Genomic DNA, 16,191 nt, shown 5'->3' with positions numbered 1-16,191 from the left:
TGCAAAACTACTTGGTTAAGGCTTTTTAAAAGTGTTGCAGTTTACTTTTAAAAAGAAAGAAAAATTGGTATCACAATCTCTGGTATTATTCCTTCAAGGCTCTGAACTATTTTGAAGTTTGGGCAGCAGGGTCCCTCTGCTGGCCACATCCTTTGTTTTTAATTTTATTTTATGGTTGTTTTCATACGGTTGTCCCAATTTCCCCGCCATTGCTCTCACCTGCCCGCCCCCCACAGTCAATCTCCACCGTGTCGTCCATGTCCATGGGTCCTTTATACTTGTTCCTTTACTAGACCCTTCACCTTCTTCCCCACTCCCGCCCCTCCCCCCATCTCCCTACCCGCTCCTGTCTGGTCACTGTCAATCTGTTCCTTATTTCTATGCCTCTGGTTCTATTTGCTCATTTGTTTGTTTTGTTCATTAGGTTCCTCTTATAGGTGAGATCATATGTTATTTGTCTTTTGCCACCTTAGCCACATCTTTTAGATGCCTCTGGTCTGCCTCAGAGATGGGCAAGCGATTGGTATATACCCCGTGTCAACCCTAGTACACAGTGAATGGAGAAGGGGCTTGAGATTTTATTTATTTATTTATTTTTGCTTTTAAAAATGTATTTATTGATTTGAGATAGAGATCGATTTGTCGTTTCACTTATATATGCATTCATTGATTGTTTCTTATTTGTGCCCTGTCCAGAGATGGAACACACAGCCCTGGGATATGCGGACACCACCACTCTAACCAGCTGAGCTATCCAAACAGGGTAGAACTTCCTAGTGTAAATTTCCCAGCCCCAGCTGGTCTCCAAGGTGTGAAGGGCATCAACGAGAGAATTTAAGGCCTACAAAAAGTTAGGGAAGAAAAAGATATAGAGAATAAAATTTTTTTTCACCTTGTGCGTGCTGTTTAGTAGTTCTATCAACGGCGTCTGCTTTGGGCGTCTCGATTCCTTCCAAGGCTCAGCTCGACGTCTGTGGCTAGGCACTTAAAAACGGATATAGTTTTCACAGCTCGGACAGCCAGCTGGCCTTCTTCACCTCGGAGTCCTCATTAGCTGCTCAAAACCACTTTAGGAAAACTGCGAAGTCGTTCATTCCAGCTTTAATCCCTCGGAACCTAGGACCCCGCGGCTGCGGGGCAGCCGTGGCCACGCCTCTTCGCGCATCAGCGGCCACAGATTGGTTCTGGAAAGCATGGCTCCGCCCTCTCCATGGCTGCCTCCCGCCGCGGGTGCACGTAAGTGGCTGGGGTACCGGTGGCCGCGGTTTTTCTCCGGCTGCTAGGTCCCACGGTTCTTGGTGCATGAGTATCCTCCGAGGAGGGCCCCCATGCACTCGGGCCATGGCGCGCCTGGGTGCTGTGCGCTCCCATTACTGCGCGCTGCTGCTGGCCGCGGCGCTTGCTGTCTGTGCCTTCTACTACCTAGGATCTGGCCGGGAGACCTTCTCCAGCGCCACCAAGAGGTTGAAGGAGGCCCGCGCTGGAGCCCCCGCTGCGCCCTCGCCGCTGGTGCCGGAACTAGCGCGGAGCTCCGTGGCTCCAGCCCTAGGTGCCAAGGCTAAGAGCCTGGAGGGCGGCGTAGCTAGCCCGGTGGACTACCACCTGCTGATGATGTTTACCAAGGCGGAACACAATGCCGCGCTGCAGGCCAAGGCCCGCATCGCTCTCCGCTCCTTGCTGCGCCTCGCCAAGTTCGAGGCTCATGAGGTGCTTAACCTGCACTTCGTGAGCGAGGAGGCCAGCCGCGAGGTGGCCAAGGCCCTGCTGCGGGAGCTTCTGCCGTCCGCCGCCGGTTTCAAGTGCAAGGTGAGTGGGGCCGAAGTTGGGGCCCCTGGGCGGGTGGCCCACACTGTCCCCAAGGCGGCCAGTTCGCACACCCAGTCAGGTTCCAGGCATTGCTAGGGGAGTGTCTTCCCTGCTCTGCCCACTGCAGACGCCTGTAGAAGCCTAACCTGTCACCACTATCCCCCTCCTGAAAGGTGCTTTCACTGCTAGCTGAAGGTATCTTTGGGGGGCGTGTCTGGGGAGCTAGACGCAGTCAGTTGGTGCAGGATTGGAGCTGTGGTGTTACCTTGACAGTCGTGACCAGATGCCTGCCCACCCCATTAACTGTCACCCCTTTCGAGAGAATCACCACACCCCCTCTTTGCTAGCATTGCAAGATTCAGCAGCACCGTCAGAGCCTGCATCTCTTTTATTCTTCTCAGTCTTTGACTTTTGAGGATGAAGCAGGTTATTTGAAGGCACGGATATTTATCCTGTGCAGTCTTCTGGACAGGGTCTTAATGAGGCTGCTTAAACTATTGAATTTGCTGCAACATTTCTTGTAGTTCTTAAGGTATTAATATTTCAGTGGGAACTGGTTGAGCCCAAACCCAGGCAGTATGAACCATCTCATCCCCTCACTGTGCCCCCTTGTATCTCCAAGGATCCTGAAGTCATTTAGGGGAGTTGCCAGTTTCTCCAAGGGAGGATGAGAAGGAAAGCTGTAAGGTACAGATACTAACTGGGGAGAGCAGAACTGGCCACCTTGTTCCAAGCTGGACCAACCTCTCATCATCTCATAGAGGTGATGGCCTGGCCTAGCATTAATTGCCTCAGTCAGATTGCTTGCCTCTTTTTGACCCAGTTGTTGCACAGAGGGAATCCAAGGTCTGATTTTTGGGTAGGGGCGGTAGGTGATTTTAAAGAATGGAAACTGATGTTGGAGGTAGGGCATGTGATGAAGCAAGAGTAATGTTCTATGTGTTCATGCTCAGTAAATGACTCAGGGGAGCTGGTTCCAGGATCGCAAAAACTTTAGGGGTTTGCCGTGGCTTTTCGTTGCCTGCAGAATCAAGTGCAAGTTCTTGGTTGGGCTGTCTGTGTTGTAGGCCTGGCCCTCTGCTCCAGCTCTGCTTCTCATCCTTCGTCTGTATGCACCTGACATCTTAACTGTACTGAACATGCCTTGACACAAACTGTACTGTCTGCCCAGAAGGGCCTTTTTGTTTTGATTCCTTAGCTACTCTTAGCTTTCACCTCTCTTGAGAGTATCCCTAGACTGGGATAGAGTCCGGGCCCAGCCCTCCAGAGCTCTCCACTCCTGCTTCCCCACACAGCATCACAGATCTGTACCCCACTTATCAGGGACACTCTCCATAATCAGGAAAGGTCAGCCAGGCCTGGACTTCACGCACTAGGAGACCAAGAATCCAGGGCCGGGAGCTTGTGGCTGGAGGGGCCCTTGGGACCTACTGTCTGACCTGTGGTTTTTCAGCGTGGGACTTATCTTGACTTATTTAACTGGAGTCCTCCCACTGGAGGTAGGGCCTGGCAACCTGTTTCAGGTGATCCTCAGGTCTCTGATGTTTGAGAAACTCTGTGCAAGTGCAATGGAGAAAACCAAAAGCCCTTGGTCAAAGGGCTGTGATTTGACATCAGACACCCCAGGTACCCTGAAGACCAGCATTTTCATCTGTTCTCTTTCTGAACCAGCTGTAGCAGCGCAATCCTACTCTCCATCATTGCCAGATCTCTACCATCCCACATCCCAGCTCCGGCCGCATCTCATCACACTCCTGGTGTGTGCTTGCTAGCCTCCCTGCCTTTGCTTACGTCATTCCACTGTCAGATGCTTTCTCTCTCCATTTCCAAGTCTTGTCTGTCTTCAGACACCATCAACTCCTTGGAGCTGTGTGAGGAACCCCCATTCGAAAGGCATGTCTTTCTCTCCTTCCCTTGCGTACCTCCCTGGTGTTGTGACAATATGGCATCTTCTCTCTTATCCCTATGTGTAATGCCTGGTAATAGTCAGCACCAGAAATATTGGTCCAGGGGCAGGTCCAGGGGAAGGTCCAGCCTCAGGCCCAGGTTCCCAGGCTGAAGTCAGTGTTTGGTATGTTTCTGTCCCTCTGCTGGGCCCAGTTCCGACAGCCACAGCTGCCATCCAAGGCCTGAAGGCAGCTGCAAATGACCTGAGGTATCACCACCCTGCTGAGGCATGAGGGGTGAGGATTTGAGGGCTTCTAGCCAGATGGCCATAATCAGGTAAGGATTTATCAGTTCCAGCAGAAAATCGCCCCTATTAACTGGTGGTACTCTACTTTCAGGTCTCAGCATAAATGTTATATTTGCTTGGTAAATCTTTCTGAGCTTTCATCGTACTCTCTCATAGCACCAAGGGCTTTTCTTAGTTCACATTTATGACAGTTGTAATGATATAATTATTGAATGACTTATTTGTCTGCCTTTCTAGACTACAGACTCCTTAAGGGCATGAACCCTGGATTATCATAAATATTGTATCCCCAGCAGCAAACATCATGCCTTATATATGGGAGTACATTTTTACACTGAGAATCATTTTTCAGTATTAATTAGGAAGAAGGAAACTGGAAATTCTCACCCTGGTTGCGTCACAGCTGGAAGAGATCTTCAAGAACATACAGCACGGCCCTGGCTGGGTGGCTCAGTTGTTTGAAGCCTTTGTGTCATACACCTGAAGGTTGAGGGTTCGGTTCCCAGTCAGGTCACATACCTAGGTTTCTGGTTTGATCCCTGGTGGGGGCAGGTGTGGGAGGCAACTGATCGGTGTTTCACTCTCCTATCGATATCTCTGTCTTTCTCTCCCCCTCCCCCCCATCAATAAAAACATATCCCTGGGTGAGGATTAAAAATAAAGATAATGAAAAAGAGCACATAGCACCACAAGTGAGGAAACTTACCCAGAGGCTAATTGGGGGGTGAGGTGGGGAGTTCACTGACCTGCATCTTGAGCCAGTGTTTTTCCCTTTGTACCATGCATCCCCTTTAAGGAGCACTTCTTTCTTCTAAGTTCACTCCCAGAGACAGTGGCCTTGAAGTGGTTGAGGACACCTTGGGAAGAGGAAGGCAGCTCCTTGCCCGCCCAGCTGTCTAGAGACAGCCTGGGGCGCCTAGGTCCTCCCTGAGGGTGGGCTCTGGGTCTCCACCATGCCCACAAGAGGGCCGCAGTGAGTGGGCACAGAACTCACGCTCAGATGTTCAGGGCGCTTCTCAGCTATGTTCAATTGATACCGACTGGCCTTTTGCTGAAATGGTTGCAGCAATAGATCATAGAACATCGTCAGTGACCTTAGATTATACTGTGGTTCATTAAATAGCTAAAAAACCCCACGTTCACTTAACCAGGAAAAATATTTTGACTATTATTGAGTCTTTTAAAGTCTACTGGTTTATAGTCTTCTAACAATATGGGAGTGAATTTGTTCACCTATTTAATAAACATCCCAACCTGCTGTGTTCTGGGTGCCAGGTAAGGAGCTGCTTCTAGCCTATTTAGTGTGTCTACGAACTAACTGCATGGAATCACCTAGGGATAGTTACTTAAAAAAAACAGAATCCTGAGGCCCACCCCTGTCTGTGGGTCAGGCTGTCCCGGGTGGGCCTGGGAATCTGAGTTTGTATGCGGCTGTGGAGGCAAGCATGGGAGTCACTGCCAAAAGAATGCAGGAGCGCCTGGTGCTCACTTGACATCTTTCAGACTCAGCTCCAGGATTCTCTCCTGTGTACTCTTTCCTGGAAGCACAATGCCTGGCACCTGCTAGGCATTCAGGGAACATTTGACTGAATAGCTCTCTTTCATCCAAGCTCTCCTGGCTTGGCTGGCCTGGGAGACGCTGCTACATTCACCTTGCTACAATGCTGATATTATCACACACCACTTCCACTCAAAACCTCCTGGCTCCTGGCTGACACTCATCCAGGTTATTCCAACATTCCACACCTGCCACAGCAGCTGGTTGCAGCCCCTTCGTCCAGCCTTTTCTCCTGAGCTGTAGGAAAAGCTTGTGAGCTCTCTGTCACCTCATTCTGTCTGTCAAGTAGAATCCTGCATGTCCCGAATTTAGGTCAAGATTTTTCTCTTCCACAGCCATTCTTTGCTGTTTATCAGGTTTGATAGAATATGCAATGAAAACCCCAAATGGTGGCAGTTTAAGCAAGGTTCAGCTTTATTTCTCATCTAAATGAAGTCTGGAGATAGGCATTTCTGGGGGTTTCACGAAGGTGCAGGGTCCTGGGGAGTGGCCTTTGTCTTCATGGTTCAGGGTGGCTGCTAGAGATTTAACCATCACACCTGTGGAATAGCAGCAGGTGGAGAACCAGAGCAAAAGTCCCCAGTTAGGAAAAGGAGAAGTTTGCCCCAGCCAGTGTGTCTCAGTTTGTTGGGCGTTGTCCCATGAACCAAAAGGCTGCCAGTTTGATTCACAGTCAGGGCACATGCCTGGGTTGCAGGTTCAGGGCCCTAGGGTGTGTGTGGAAGGCAACCAATCAATGTTTCTTCCCCTCCCCCTCCCACATCCCCTTTTCTCCAAAATAAATATATATATTTGGGAGGTTCAGTTCATCGGGAAGGAGGGGAGAGCAGATTTGGGGGCGATCCTCCACCTGGGCCCCACCCTTCAGGATCCCATGCTGCGCTTCAAAGCCCCCAAACGACCGAGCCACCGCTGCATGTGGGACTCTGAATTCATAGCTGCAGGGGACATAGACCGTGGGTCAGGCACAGCCCGTGCTGTCCAGGATCCCATGTTGCTTAGCATCGCACTCAAGTGTATCCTCTCCTGCTGTAGAACTCGTGAGCTGGGCATGACTGGAGGGAGGGGGATGGCACTGAGTTTCAGCCCCAGTCGGCCAGTTACTAGGTGGGTAACTGTGGGGAACCTACCTCGCCTCTCTGGGCCTCCAAGTCCGCGTCTGGGAAATGAGGATGAAAACACCCGCCTGCCCTGTGTGGAGAGAATTCGGTAGCACGGGGCCGCAGTGCCTTTAGCTGCTGTGTTGGTTGTCGTGTGTCCAGTCCCATGTTTCTACTCTGCTGACCTCCAGGGAAGTCAACACCACGAGCGGGCCCCAGTGCCCTGGCAGGACTCAACACTGGCAGGACGCGGCAGCTGTCTCCTCTCTCCCTTTTGGGGTGTCCAGCCCCCTTCAGAGGCCCGGCAAGGCTCACTCAGCCAGTATGGGCACACCCTCGGATGGGGCACAGCGGTGCTGCTGTGTTGTGATGTTTCTCTTGGGCTATCACTGTTACCACCCAGGTGTCAACCACTCAGAAAGGCCTTCCCCGAACCCCTTTCCTGAAGCAGCCCCACCCCAGCCCTCATTATCTTTCTCATCACCTTGTTTGTAGCGCATATTTCTTTGTTCTTTCATTCATTCAGCGATGTTATTGATTTTACCCTGTGAACAGTGGGAATAGAACCAAATCCCTGCCTCATGCAAGCCTACATTCTGGGGTCATGGGGCATGTGTGAGAGGCAGACTTTAAATATATAACAAGTACTTGTTGAGTGAGTCCGGTTGTGGTAAGTTGTATAGGGAAAAGTCAAGCAGGATAAGGACACATGGAAACTATGAGGGGGACCCCCCAAAACTGGAATTATCCTCTCAAGGGTGGGTGTCTTGTAGTACAGGCGTTCCCCACAAGGTGAATGTTCTAGGAACCCATCTGTATCAGTCTACCAGCTGGTGTTGTTGTGAGAGGCTGTGTTAGGCTTCAGTGAAAATTTTTTTAAGACCCTTTCAGCTTGTTTGCCCATTTCATGATGGGTGATTCACCAGTGCAACTGTCCACACTGTGCTGAGTGTTCAGCAGTTTTTGACCAAAAACAGCATGACCCCCATGCCCCACCCTCCCTATTTAACCGATCTCACCCCCAAGCAACTTCTTTTTTTTTCTTGGAGGACAAAAGTCCCCAAAGGGAAACATTTTTTCGATCTGGAAGAGGTGAAACGAAAATGTTAGAAACACCAAAAGGCATCAAAATCGAGTTAAAAAACTACTTTGAGCAGTGGGGAAAAGTCTCTGTAGGGTATCGCACCACATGGAGAGTACTTGGAAGGTGATTGAAGTTTAAACATGTAAGAATAACACACAATTTTTAATAAATAAGTTCTGGGGTTTTGGAGCCCCCTCCCCCATATGTGTGTGTGTGGTGGGAATGGTTGGCCCTTTGGGGCAGGTGGTCAAGGACGGCCCCTCCGATACGGTGACATTTGAGCAGAGACTGAAGGAAGGGAGAGTGCGAGCTATTTGGACATCTAGGAGCGAGCGCTCCAGACAGGAGGCCTTGGGGGGGGTGCGCTCCACAAGTTTGAGAAAATAACTGCCCTCTTCGTTTGCAGTCTCCTCTCCCCACTAGAGTGTAACCTCCATGAGGGCAGGGCCACAACTCACCTGCTTCATTTACTGAGATAGACAGGAACCCCCTAGTTGCCACCCGTTTCTGGCCTGCGTGGCAGTGACAGGAAGCAGGAACCACCTAACCTGGAATACAGAACCGGACAGACTTCTGGAGGGACAGGCAGCTCTGGACAGCCACTGGCCTCCCTGCAGGGATGGGCAGGCTCTCCTCAGGTAATTCCAGAGCAGGGGGAGAAGAGGAGGCCAGGCCAAAGGTACCTCTTGCACTTACCATCAGATCAGCTTCTCCTCCTCCCTAGGGGAGGCATTCGTACGCGCAGTGGGGAAGGAGAGGTGGGCAGGGAGCACGGAGCCAGGAGTGCCGGTCTGGTGGAGCACCCTCCACACAGAAGGTGTGCGACACTGGACACGGACGCGTGCCCTCTTTCTCTCATCACCGCTGTATTCATAGCACAGTGCCTGCCCCATCCTGGGTTCTCACTATTTTATAGTTGACTGATGGCTATAGTAATTAAGTCAAAGAAATCATAAAAGAGTTCTTGGTGGTCTGCCTCTCATACATGGAATTTCAGCCTCCTTAGAGTATGAGGCTGGGTGGCTCAGTCTACAGACAACAAGTTAGGAGGAAGGACGAAGCCGTGTGCATTCTGTGTTTAAAGCGACTGTTGGATTCCCAGGGGAGTGTGTGCTGAGGCCTAGAGACAAGACAGAGGTCAAAGCTCTGAGTGCACGTTGGAAATTTCCGGAGGTGCTCTCACTGCAAGGGCAGAACTGAGCGTCTTTGACAAGATGAGTACCTCAGCTCAGAGGTAGGGCTTGAAAGAAGCCTGAGTGTGAAGACTTGAAGCTGGCTGTCTCATTGATGAAGCTAACAGCAAACGGGTGGCGCTGACATGCAGCTTCTTCAGCTTGTCACAGCAGCAGGCACCTTGCACCAGAAGGAAACTTTCTTTTGTTGTGGTTAGCACTGTTACGCATGTCCCCATTTCCCTGCCATTGCCCACCTCCACCCATCCCCACTCCCCTGGCCCTCACCACACTGCTGTCTGCATCCATGGGCCGTGCATATATGTTCTTTGTCCTATCCCTTCACCTTCTTTCATCCAGTCCCCCCTCCCCCTCCCCTTGACAACTGCCAGTCTGCCCCATGTGTCCACGCCTCTGGTTCTCTTTCTTCATTAGTTTATTCGTTAGATTCCACATGTAAGTGAGACCATATGGTATTCGTCTTCCTCTGACTGATTTATTTCACTTAGCGCAGTAATCTCCAGGTCCATCCATGCTGCCGCAGAGGGTAAGAGTTCCTTTCTTTACAGCCGTGTGGTACAGAATGAAACTTTTGAATTGGTTATGACAGTCTGGGAAAGAGGTGATCCAAGAAATACATCCTGAAATGAGAGGCTCTTTGGAAAGATAGGCTGCCATGTCATACTGTAGAATTTAGAGAACAGTGTTGTTTTGCCACATACACTTAACTCTAAATTATATGTTAACTCTAAATTATATGTGAAACAACTGTAGTAATTTATGTATCAGTGTGTCTTTCATGGGAGACTTTAGTCAAGGATCTGTAGAGAATAACTTTGTATAGTGTTACTGTACTTTATACAATAAAATCTGGATAATTTCACAGGCGTGTGTTGAAATGATGAGGTGAGGCCAGTAAACGTAGGCCAGGGAGCATCCTACAGATGCAGCACAACGCACCTGTGGGGGCTTTGGTGCACAGACGGCGTGCTCCTGCCGCGGGCATTGGTAGTTCTTCACGACTCCCTCGCTGTTCTCTGTTCCCATAGGCCATTTTTAAAAAGACAGATAATTAAAAGACAGATAACTACGTTTGTATCGCAATTAAAAAAATAATTCACATGTTGTAAAATTTACCCCTTTGAAATATACAATTCACTGGTTTTTAAAAATATTTATTTTTAGAGATAGGAGAAAGGAGGTAGGATTAAACCAGTGACCCTTTCATTTTGCGGGATGACGTGCAACCAAATTATCCACACTGTCAGAGCCAATTCAGTAGTGTTTTTTAAAAGACTTTATTTACTTATTTTTAGACAGAGGGGAAGGGAGGGAGAAAGAGAGGGAAAGAAACATAAATGTGATTGCCTCTCGTGTGCCTCACACTGGGGAACCTGGCCAGCAACCCAGGTGTGTGCCCTGGCTGGGAATTGAACCAGCGACCCCCTTTGGTTCACAGGCTGGTGCTCAATCCACTGAGCCACAGCAGCCAGGGCTCAATTCAGTAGTTTTTAATTTATTCACAGTGTTCAACTATGAGCGCTAATTCCAGAACACTTCATCAACCCCAAAACAAACTTTACACCCATCAGCAGTCATTCATTCCCCCTTGGCCCCGGCAACCACTGATTTGCTTTCTCCCTGCCTAAATTTGCCTATTTTGTACACTTCATATACATGGAGTCATTCACTAAAGTTCTTGTCATAGCATGTGTCAGAGCTTCATCCCTTCTAATGGTTGAATATTTCATTATATGCATATACCACATTTTATTCATTCATTAGTCGATGGATATTTAGGTTTCCACTTTTTGGCTATTGTAGATAATTTGCTTGTGAACATTCATTTACAAGTTTTTATATGGAGATATGTTTTTGGTTGCTTGGGCATATACCTAGGAGTGAGATGGCTCGGTCATATGATAACTCTGTTTAACTTCTTCCGGAACTGCCAGCCTGTTTCCAGAAGTAGTTGTAGCATTTCCATTCCCACCAGTAGCGTATGAAGGCTCCAGTTTTCCTACGTTCCCACCAGCAGTTGTCTGTCGCTTTGATGATAGCCGTCCCAGTGGGTAGGACATAGCATCTCACTGTGGCTTTGATTTGCATTTCTTAATGATGAACGATGACATGACTATATACTGTTGATAAGGACAAGCAAATAAGTGTATCTGATACTTTTCTTACATATTTACTAAGATGCGTTTTGCAAGAAAAAACAGGTACCTTGACTCTCCCCTCCCCACCCTGCAAGATGTCACATCACTGAAAACAGCTGCAGTCTGAAGAACATGGTTTGGAAATCTCTGATGTGTACCGTAACGTGCTGCCTAAAATTAATAAGGGGGTGTTACTACTATGAAGACCTGATTAGGAGAATAATAGTTACATTTGTCAGCACTTTAGAGCTCATGAAAGTACTTTCACAGACGTCTCATCTGAGTGTCACTGTGACCCATGAAGGCATCCTCCCCTTACCCCCCCCAAGGGTCTTACTCGATTTCCCACACTAAACCGTGAGGCTGGGCTGTGTCATAACCTGTACCATCTTCCTGCTCAGCTCCCCCGGTAAGCACGTTCAGCCTGAACAAGGACTGCTTGCTGCAAGGGCAGCTTCAGTTCGCTTCACAGGGCCTTGCAGAATCACCAAGCATTGGAGCAGGAAGAAAACTCTGAAGTTCTGTGTGTGGTCAGCCCTCCCAGTGAGCTGACAGATCCCAGGTGGAGGGGACAGTGACTTGAGGTCCAGCTTCCAGCCCCTTTTGGGAGGGTGGGTGAGAGCCAGCTCATCCAACTCCCCACAGCAGAGAGGCACAATATGGCGGTATGGGCCTGTTTTTCATCCATCTCAGCCAGGCCTCGCCTCCCTTCCCCTCCCTGTGTCCCCACAGATATCTCTGGCTGGAGAAGGAAGGCATCACACTGATCTCCAGGAGGCCAAACCTTTGCAAGTCCCTCGGGGTTGGTTTTCCAGCTGCCCCATGCTTGAGATGGTTTGGGGAGTCAGTATTGGGGGAACAGTATTCCTTGGAAGAAAACCATGTGGTGTGCCCTGCTTGGGAGTGCGCGATAGAGAGAGCTCCAGGGCTGGATAAGCCTCCGGGACTCCCAGCCAGGAGGAGGAGGAGCTGTTGCAGTGCAAGGACCGCCAGCTTTTCCTGATCACGAGTAGTGTTCCCCCGCTCTAGGGATGGGTCACCTATGCCCTAAGAGCCGTGTGCGGTGTTCCTCACGGCCGCTCGAGGGCGCTCCTGCATCGCGAATGTTTGGCCGAAGCCCGATGCCAGGAGCCTCCCCTCACTGATTCTGTCACCATGCAGGCCAGAGGTGCGCGCATAACTTTTTGTACTTTCTCCACTGGCGCTCCCCACAGTTCCCCCAGTATTCTAGAAAGGAAGAATGAAAGGGACTTTGCGTGGTGATTGTGGGCGGTCATTTTCTTCCTGCTTGGTGGAAACCTGTTTTTATAAAGCCCTTTGAAACGGGTGGATAAAAAAGAAGCTGGGATGGTTGGATCATGGATGGAAAGGCCTCAGCCCTTCCCTACAGTTCGCAGAGGAAAGATTGTGGATGGGTGCGGGATGTGTCCCCTCGCAGGAGCCTCCTTGCCTCTCCTCCCAACTTGTGATCCTAGCCCAGCATGGTCCACGAGCTCCTCAGCTTCCGCCCCAGCATCCTTTCTGCTCCAGCTGGGGTCTTCATCACACCTAGCATGTGCCGTCTGGGTGCAGGGAGGCTGGCTTCCTCTTAAAAAGGGGAAATGTGTCTCTTGCAGCTCTGTGCAGGTGGAACCCCTCTCACCCACCACAAGCTCTCGGGAGCATCAGTGTTTGCGGTCCAGGTGCCCTGGCTCTTGGTGGGAAGTTTGCATGGGTGGCCTGAATCCCCAAGAGGCAGGCATGGGATGGGGTGCAGGGACCCCCCCCCCCACGCTGGTCCTGGAAGGCGGAATGAGTGTGGTTGAGTTGCCCGACTGCACATGACCCTTGGGATCCCCACTCAGGGTCATGTGCAGCAATGAATGGAAGCTTCCCCAGGCTGTCTGTGGCCAAACAACTTAGGCCACTCACTGAGAGAAGGAGCTGTACTGAGGCTGGAGGGGCTGAGAATGAGGCCCCTGATCCTAGGGCAGCGCACAGGCACTCAGAATACCTGACAGGCCAGGAAGTACCAGGGAATGACTCTACTTCCCTTCCTCACACCTTTCCCTGCCCAGGGTTCTTGCCTTCGGCTTCCCAGCCACTCACACTGGCCTGTGGGTTGCTGAGGACTGGGCAGGATGATGGGCAATATCTCTCTGCAGCCCTCTTCCCCAGGCCACAGAGCCCTGACTCTGAGAGGCAACTGTGCACCCAACCCTGTTTGAGGTGGTGCCCGTTCTGAGCAGTGAGCTAGGCCCTGCCACCTGGCACAAAGCCTGCTGGTTACTTAATGTCTTTTAAATTAAAGCCATTTGTTTTATGTATTGGGGTAATTACTGTTAGGCAGCCCCATTAAGTGATCATCCTGCAGGTCTGCAGATTGTTCCAGAGGCTAGTGTTCGTTGCCCTGCTCCTGTCCAGCCTGGGAGCACACTTGCTCCTCCCCTCCTCGCTGCAGCTCACTGTTCTTGCTGCCACCGGCAGAGTTGGCCCCATGCCTGCCAAGGAGAGTCCCCAGGGCAGGAGTGCATGGCTCGGAGCCCATGACTTGGGCTCAAATGCAGTCTGGGACTTTTGGGAAGTGTGGCCTTGGTGGTAACCCATCTGAGCCTCCATCCCTCACACAGGACCTTAGAGGGTGTCTGTGAGATAAAAGTGAGGCAGCACCGAGGTCCTGGCACGTGGCAGGTGGCTAAGTGGTGGCTGCTGCTAATTGCTCCCAAGTCGGTATGTTGGGCGGGGGGTGGGGGGGGGACCCTTTTCTCACCACTTTAGAAGGCAGTGCCTTGGTTCAGTGGTAGGGCAGTGGAGCAGGCTCACAAAACAGTGTTCTGCCCAGGTTTTGTTTGGGGACATCTTAGTCTGTTTGGGCTGCTATAACAAAATTCCACCAATGGGGTGGCTTACAGGTAGTAGAAATTTGCCCCTCACAGTTCTGGAGGTTGGGAGTCCAAGACCAGAATGCCGGAGTCATGGATTTTCCAAAGCCCCTTTCCTGGGTTCCAGGCTGCCAGCTTCTGGTTGTGTCCTCGTCAGCTAGATGGGGCGGGGAGCATTTGGTGCCTCTGTCCTGAGAGTGCTAATCCCATGTAGGCTTCGTCCTCATAACCTAAGCCCTTCCAAATACCTTCACATTGGGCGGTAGAACTTCAACAGGAATTTTCTTAGAGGGAACACGAACATATAGATGGGAGCACAGAGTGTCCTCGTGTTTTTTTGAGCCTTCATCAGTTCCCCAAACTAAGATGTTCTCTCCTTGTCTGGCCGGATCCCCCTCCCCCTCTCCCTCAACGCACTGTTTGCCCCTCTCTGAAAGCTCCAGACACTGTGGCCCCATTTCGTGCTCACCCATGCCAGCACTTTCTCTCCTGCTAGAAGGAAGAGGCCATGATCTTCGTCTCTTCCTTCTCTGCCAGGCCTAGCACCCGCCTGGCTCTGGGCAGAGGCTCGGCGAAGGCTACCCTGGTTTGGCTAGCCTTGAGCAGGCCAGCTGTCTGTGCTCTGAGCCGGTGCTACTGTTTCTGTCAGGATGGTGAGGTGGGAGTCTGCTCTGTGGTCTGTGTGTGTGTTACAAAACAGACCGGGGCGGGCAGCATACGACGTACTATTACCAAAAGGACCCCCCATTTTTCTCTGGGGGTTTCCCCCCTGTACTAGGTTTGCTCTGCCCACTGCCAGAGGAAAGATGTCTCTCAATGTTAGACATCAGTGGAAAGGAAAGGAATTATTTATTTAAAAGTTATGCAGACTAAGAGTAATGACTTAATGTCTTCATTAAAATACTAAAGTCCTTTAGGATACCTACAGAAGCACACAGTCCGTCCTTCTCCCTCTGCCCTAGTCTGGGGTACTGTATCTCAGGAAAAAAAGCAGACGTCCATGATTCAGGCTCCCAGCTCCATCAGCTGTGTCGCCACCACGGTCTCCAGTTAATCCAAAGCCATGTGGCACCTTCTCGTGGCCCACCAGCATGAGTTCTTCCACCCCTTTTCTTCCTGGCAAAGTCTCTCCTGCTTCCTAAGCCATGCGGCAAAAAGGAGCACCCCAGAGCCACATGGTGCTGACTCTTGCCCAAGCCTTGTGGTGATTCCCACCTCCCCCAAAGCCACGTGTTCCTGCCCCTGCATGGCCTGGGTTTAAATCCCAGCACCAGTCTCCCTCTGCAGGCCCATTTCCGACTCCTCCCACAATGGGCCACAGCTGCCAGCATTCCGGGCAGGTGTGACCCTGTGGTGTGGAGCCAGGCATCTCCAAGCTCTTTTGGACCCCATTACAAGTCCCTATTTGCCCCCCCAACCTTAGCTGCATCCTATTACATGTAAGAAACGTGAGTAGTCCTGTATATTCTGGGGGATGGACTCTTCTCTGTGAATGTTCCTTTCTAGAAGTTCCAATTCTAGAAGGTTCTAGAAGGTTCCAATGCAAACTTGTTTATAGTAAACCTTGAGCACTTTTCATGTTTTGTTTATCTCTTCTTAGTGGTGTTTGGTTTGTTTTCTTGATCTGATTGCATACAGCAATGGTTCATAATCTTTTTGGGAATTCAGCAGAGTATAAATTGTAAATGGTTCCAAAAAGTCAGACTCCTGGGGAGACCCACATACCTGCAGAGCACGCTCCTAGCCCTCGTGCCCTCCCGTCCCATCGAGTGGGGTTTGGGGCCTGCTCTCTGTGGCTCACACTCACCTTGTGCTGTGAGGGGCCCTGCTCTCGCCCAGTCTTCATGGTGGTCCAGAATGCGGGCTCTGTGAGACTCTCCCAAATGGTCAGGCCCCTGAGTCCTGGGCATTGTGTCGGGGCAGGAAGACACGGCAGGGATTTGGATGTGCCTGGAGCTGGCTGTCAGGGAGTCAGGGAGCTTTGGGGGTGCATCTCCATTGTAAAATGGTAGGATGTGACCCTCCCAAGCCCACTGAGGAGACAACTGAGGCAGCTGAGGCAACTGACTGGCCTTGTTTTCTGTACCTGGCAGGACAGCTCTGACCAGAAGATGTGGGGTGGGGGGCATCTGGCGGAGTGAGCGCACAGCTCCCTGGCTGGTTGGTGGGCAGCGGTCCGACATGGCCTGGGCAGTCGGGACTCCAGAGCAGGCAGAGGGGGCCACAGGGCCTGTGCCAGCCCAGCCATCCTGGGGCG

General features: G+C 50.9%; 1 protein-coding gene across 1 annotated transcript in view; it reads left to right on the top strand.

Annotated features, from left to right (window-relative positions):
• The first annotated feature begins 1,205 nt into the window (after positions 1 to 1,205).
• XXYLT1 (xyloside xylosyltransferase 1) overlaps positions 1,206 to 16,191 on the top strand; it is a 162,359-nt gene continuing 147,373 nt past the window's right edge. The window contains exon 1 of the mRNA XM_037040231.1: positions 1,206 to 1,806. Within this exon, the coding sequence (XP_036896126.1) occupies positions 1,303 to 1,806 (504 nt within the window). The 5' untranslated portion in view covers positions 1,206 to 1,302. The remainder of the gene's footprint in view (positions 1,807 to 16,191) is intronic.

The sequence above is a fragment of the Sturnira hondurensis genome, unplaced genomic scaffold (genome assembly GCF_014824575.4).
Source record: "Sturnira hondurensis isolate 20B ecotype Veracruz unplaced genomic scaffold, ASM1482457v3 Scaffold0000396, whole genome shotgun sequence".
NCBI classification, from domain to species: Eukaryota; Metazoa; Chordata; class Mammalia; order Chiroptera; family Phyllostomidae; genus Sturnira; species Sturnira hondurensis.
The sequence above is the reverse complement of the archived record's forward strand: the minus strand, read 5'-3'. Positions and strand labels throughout refer to the sequence as shown.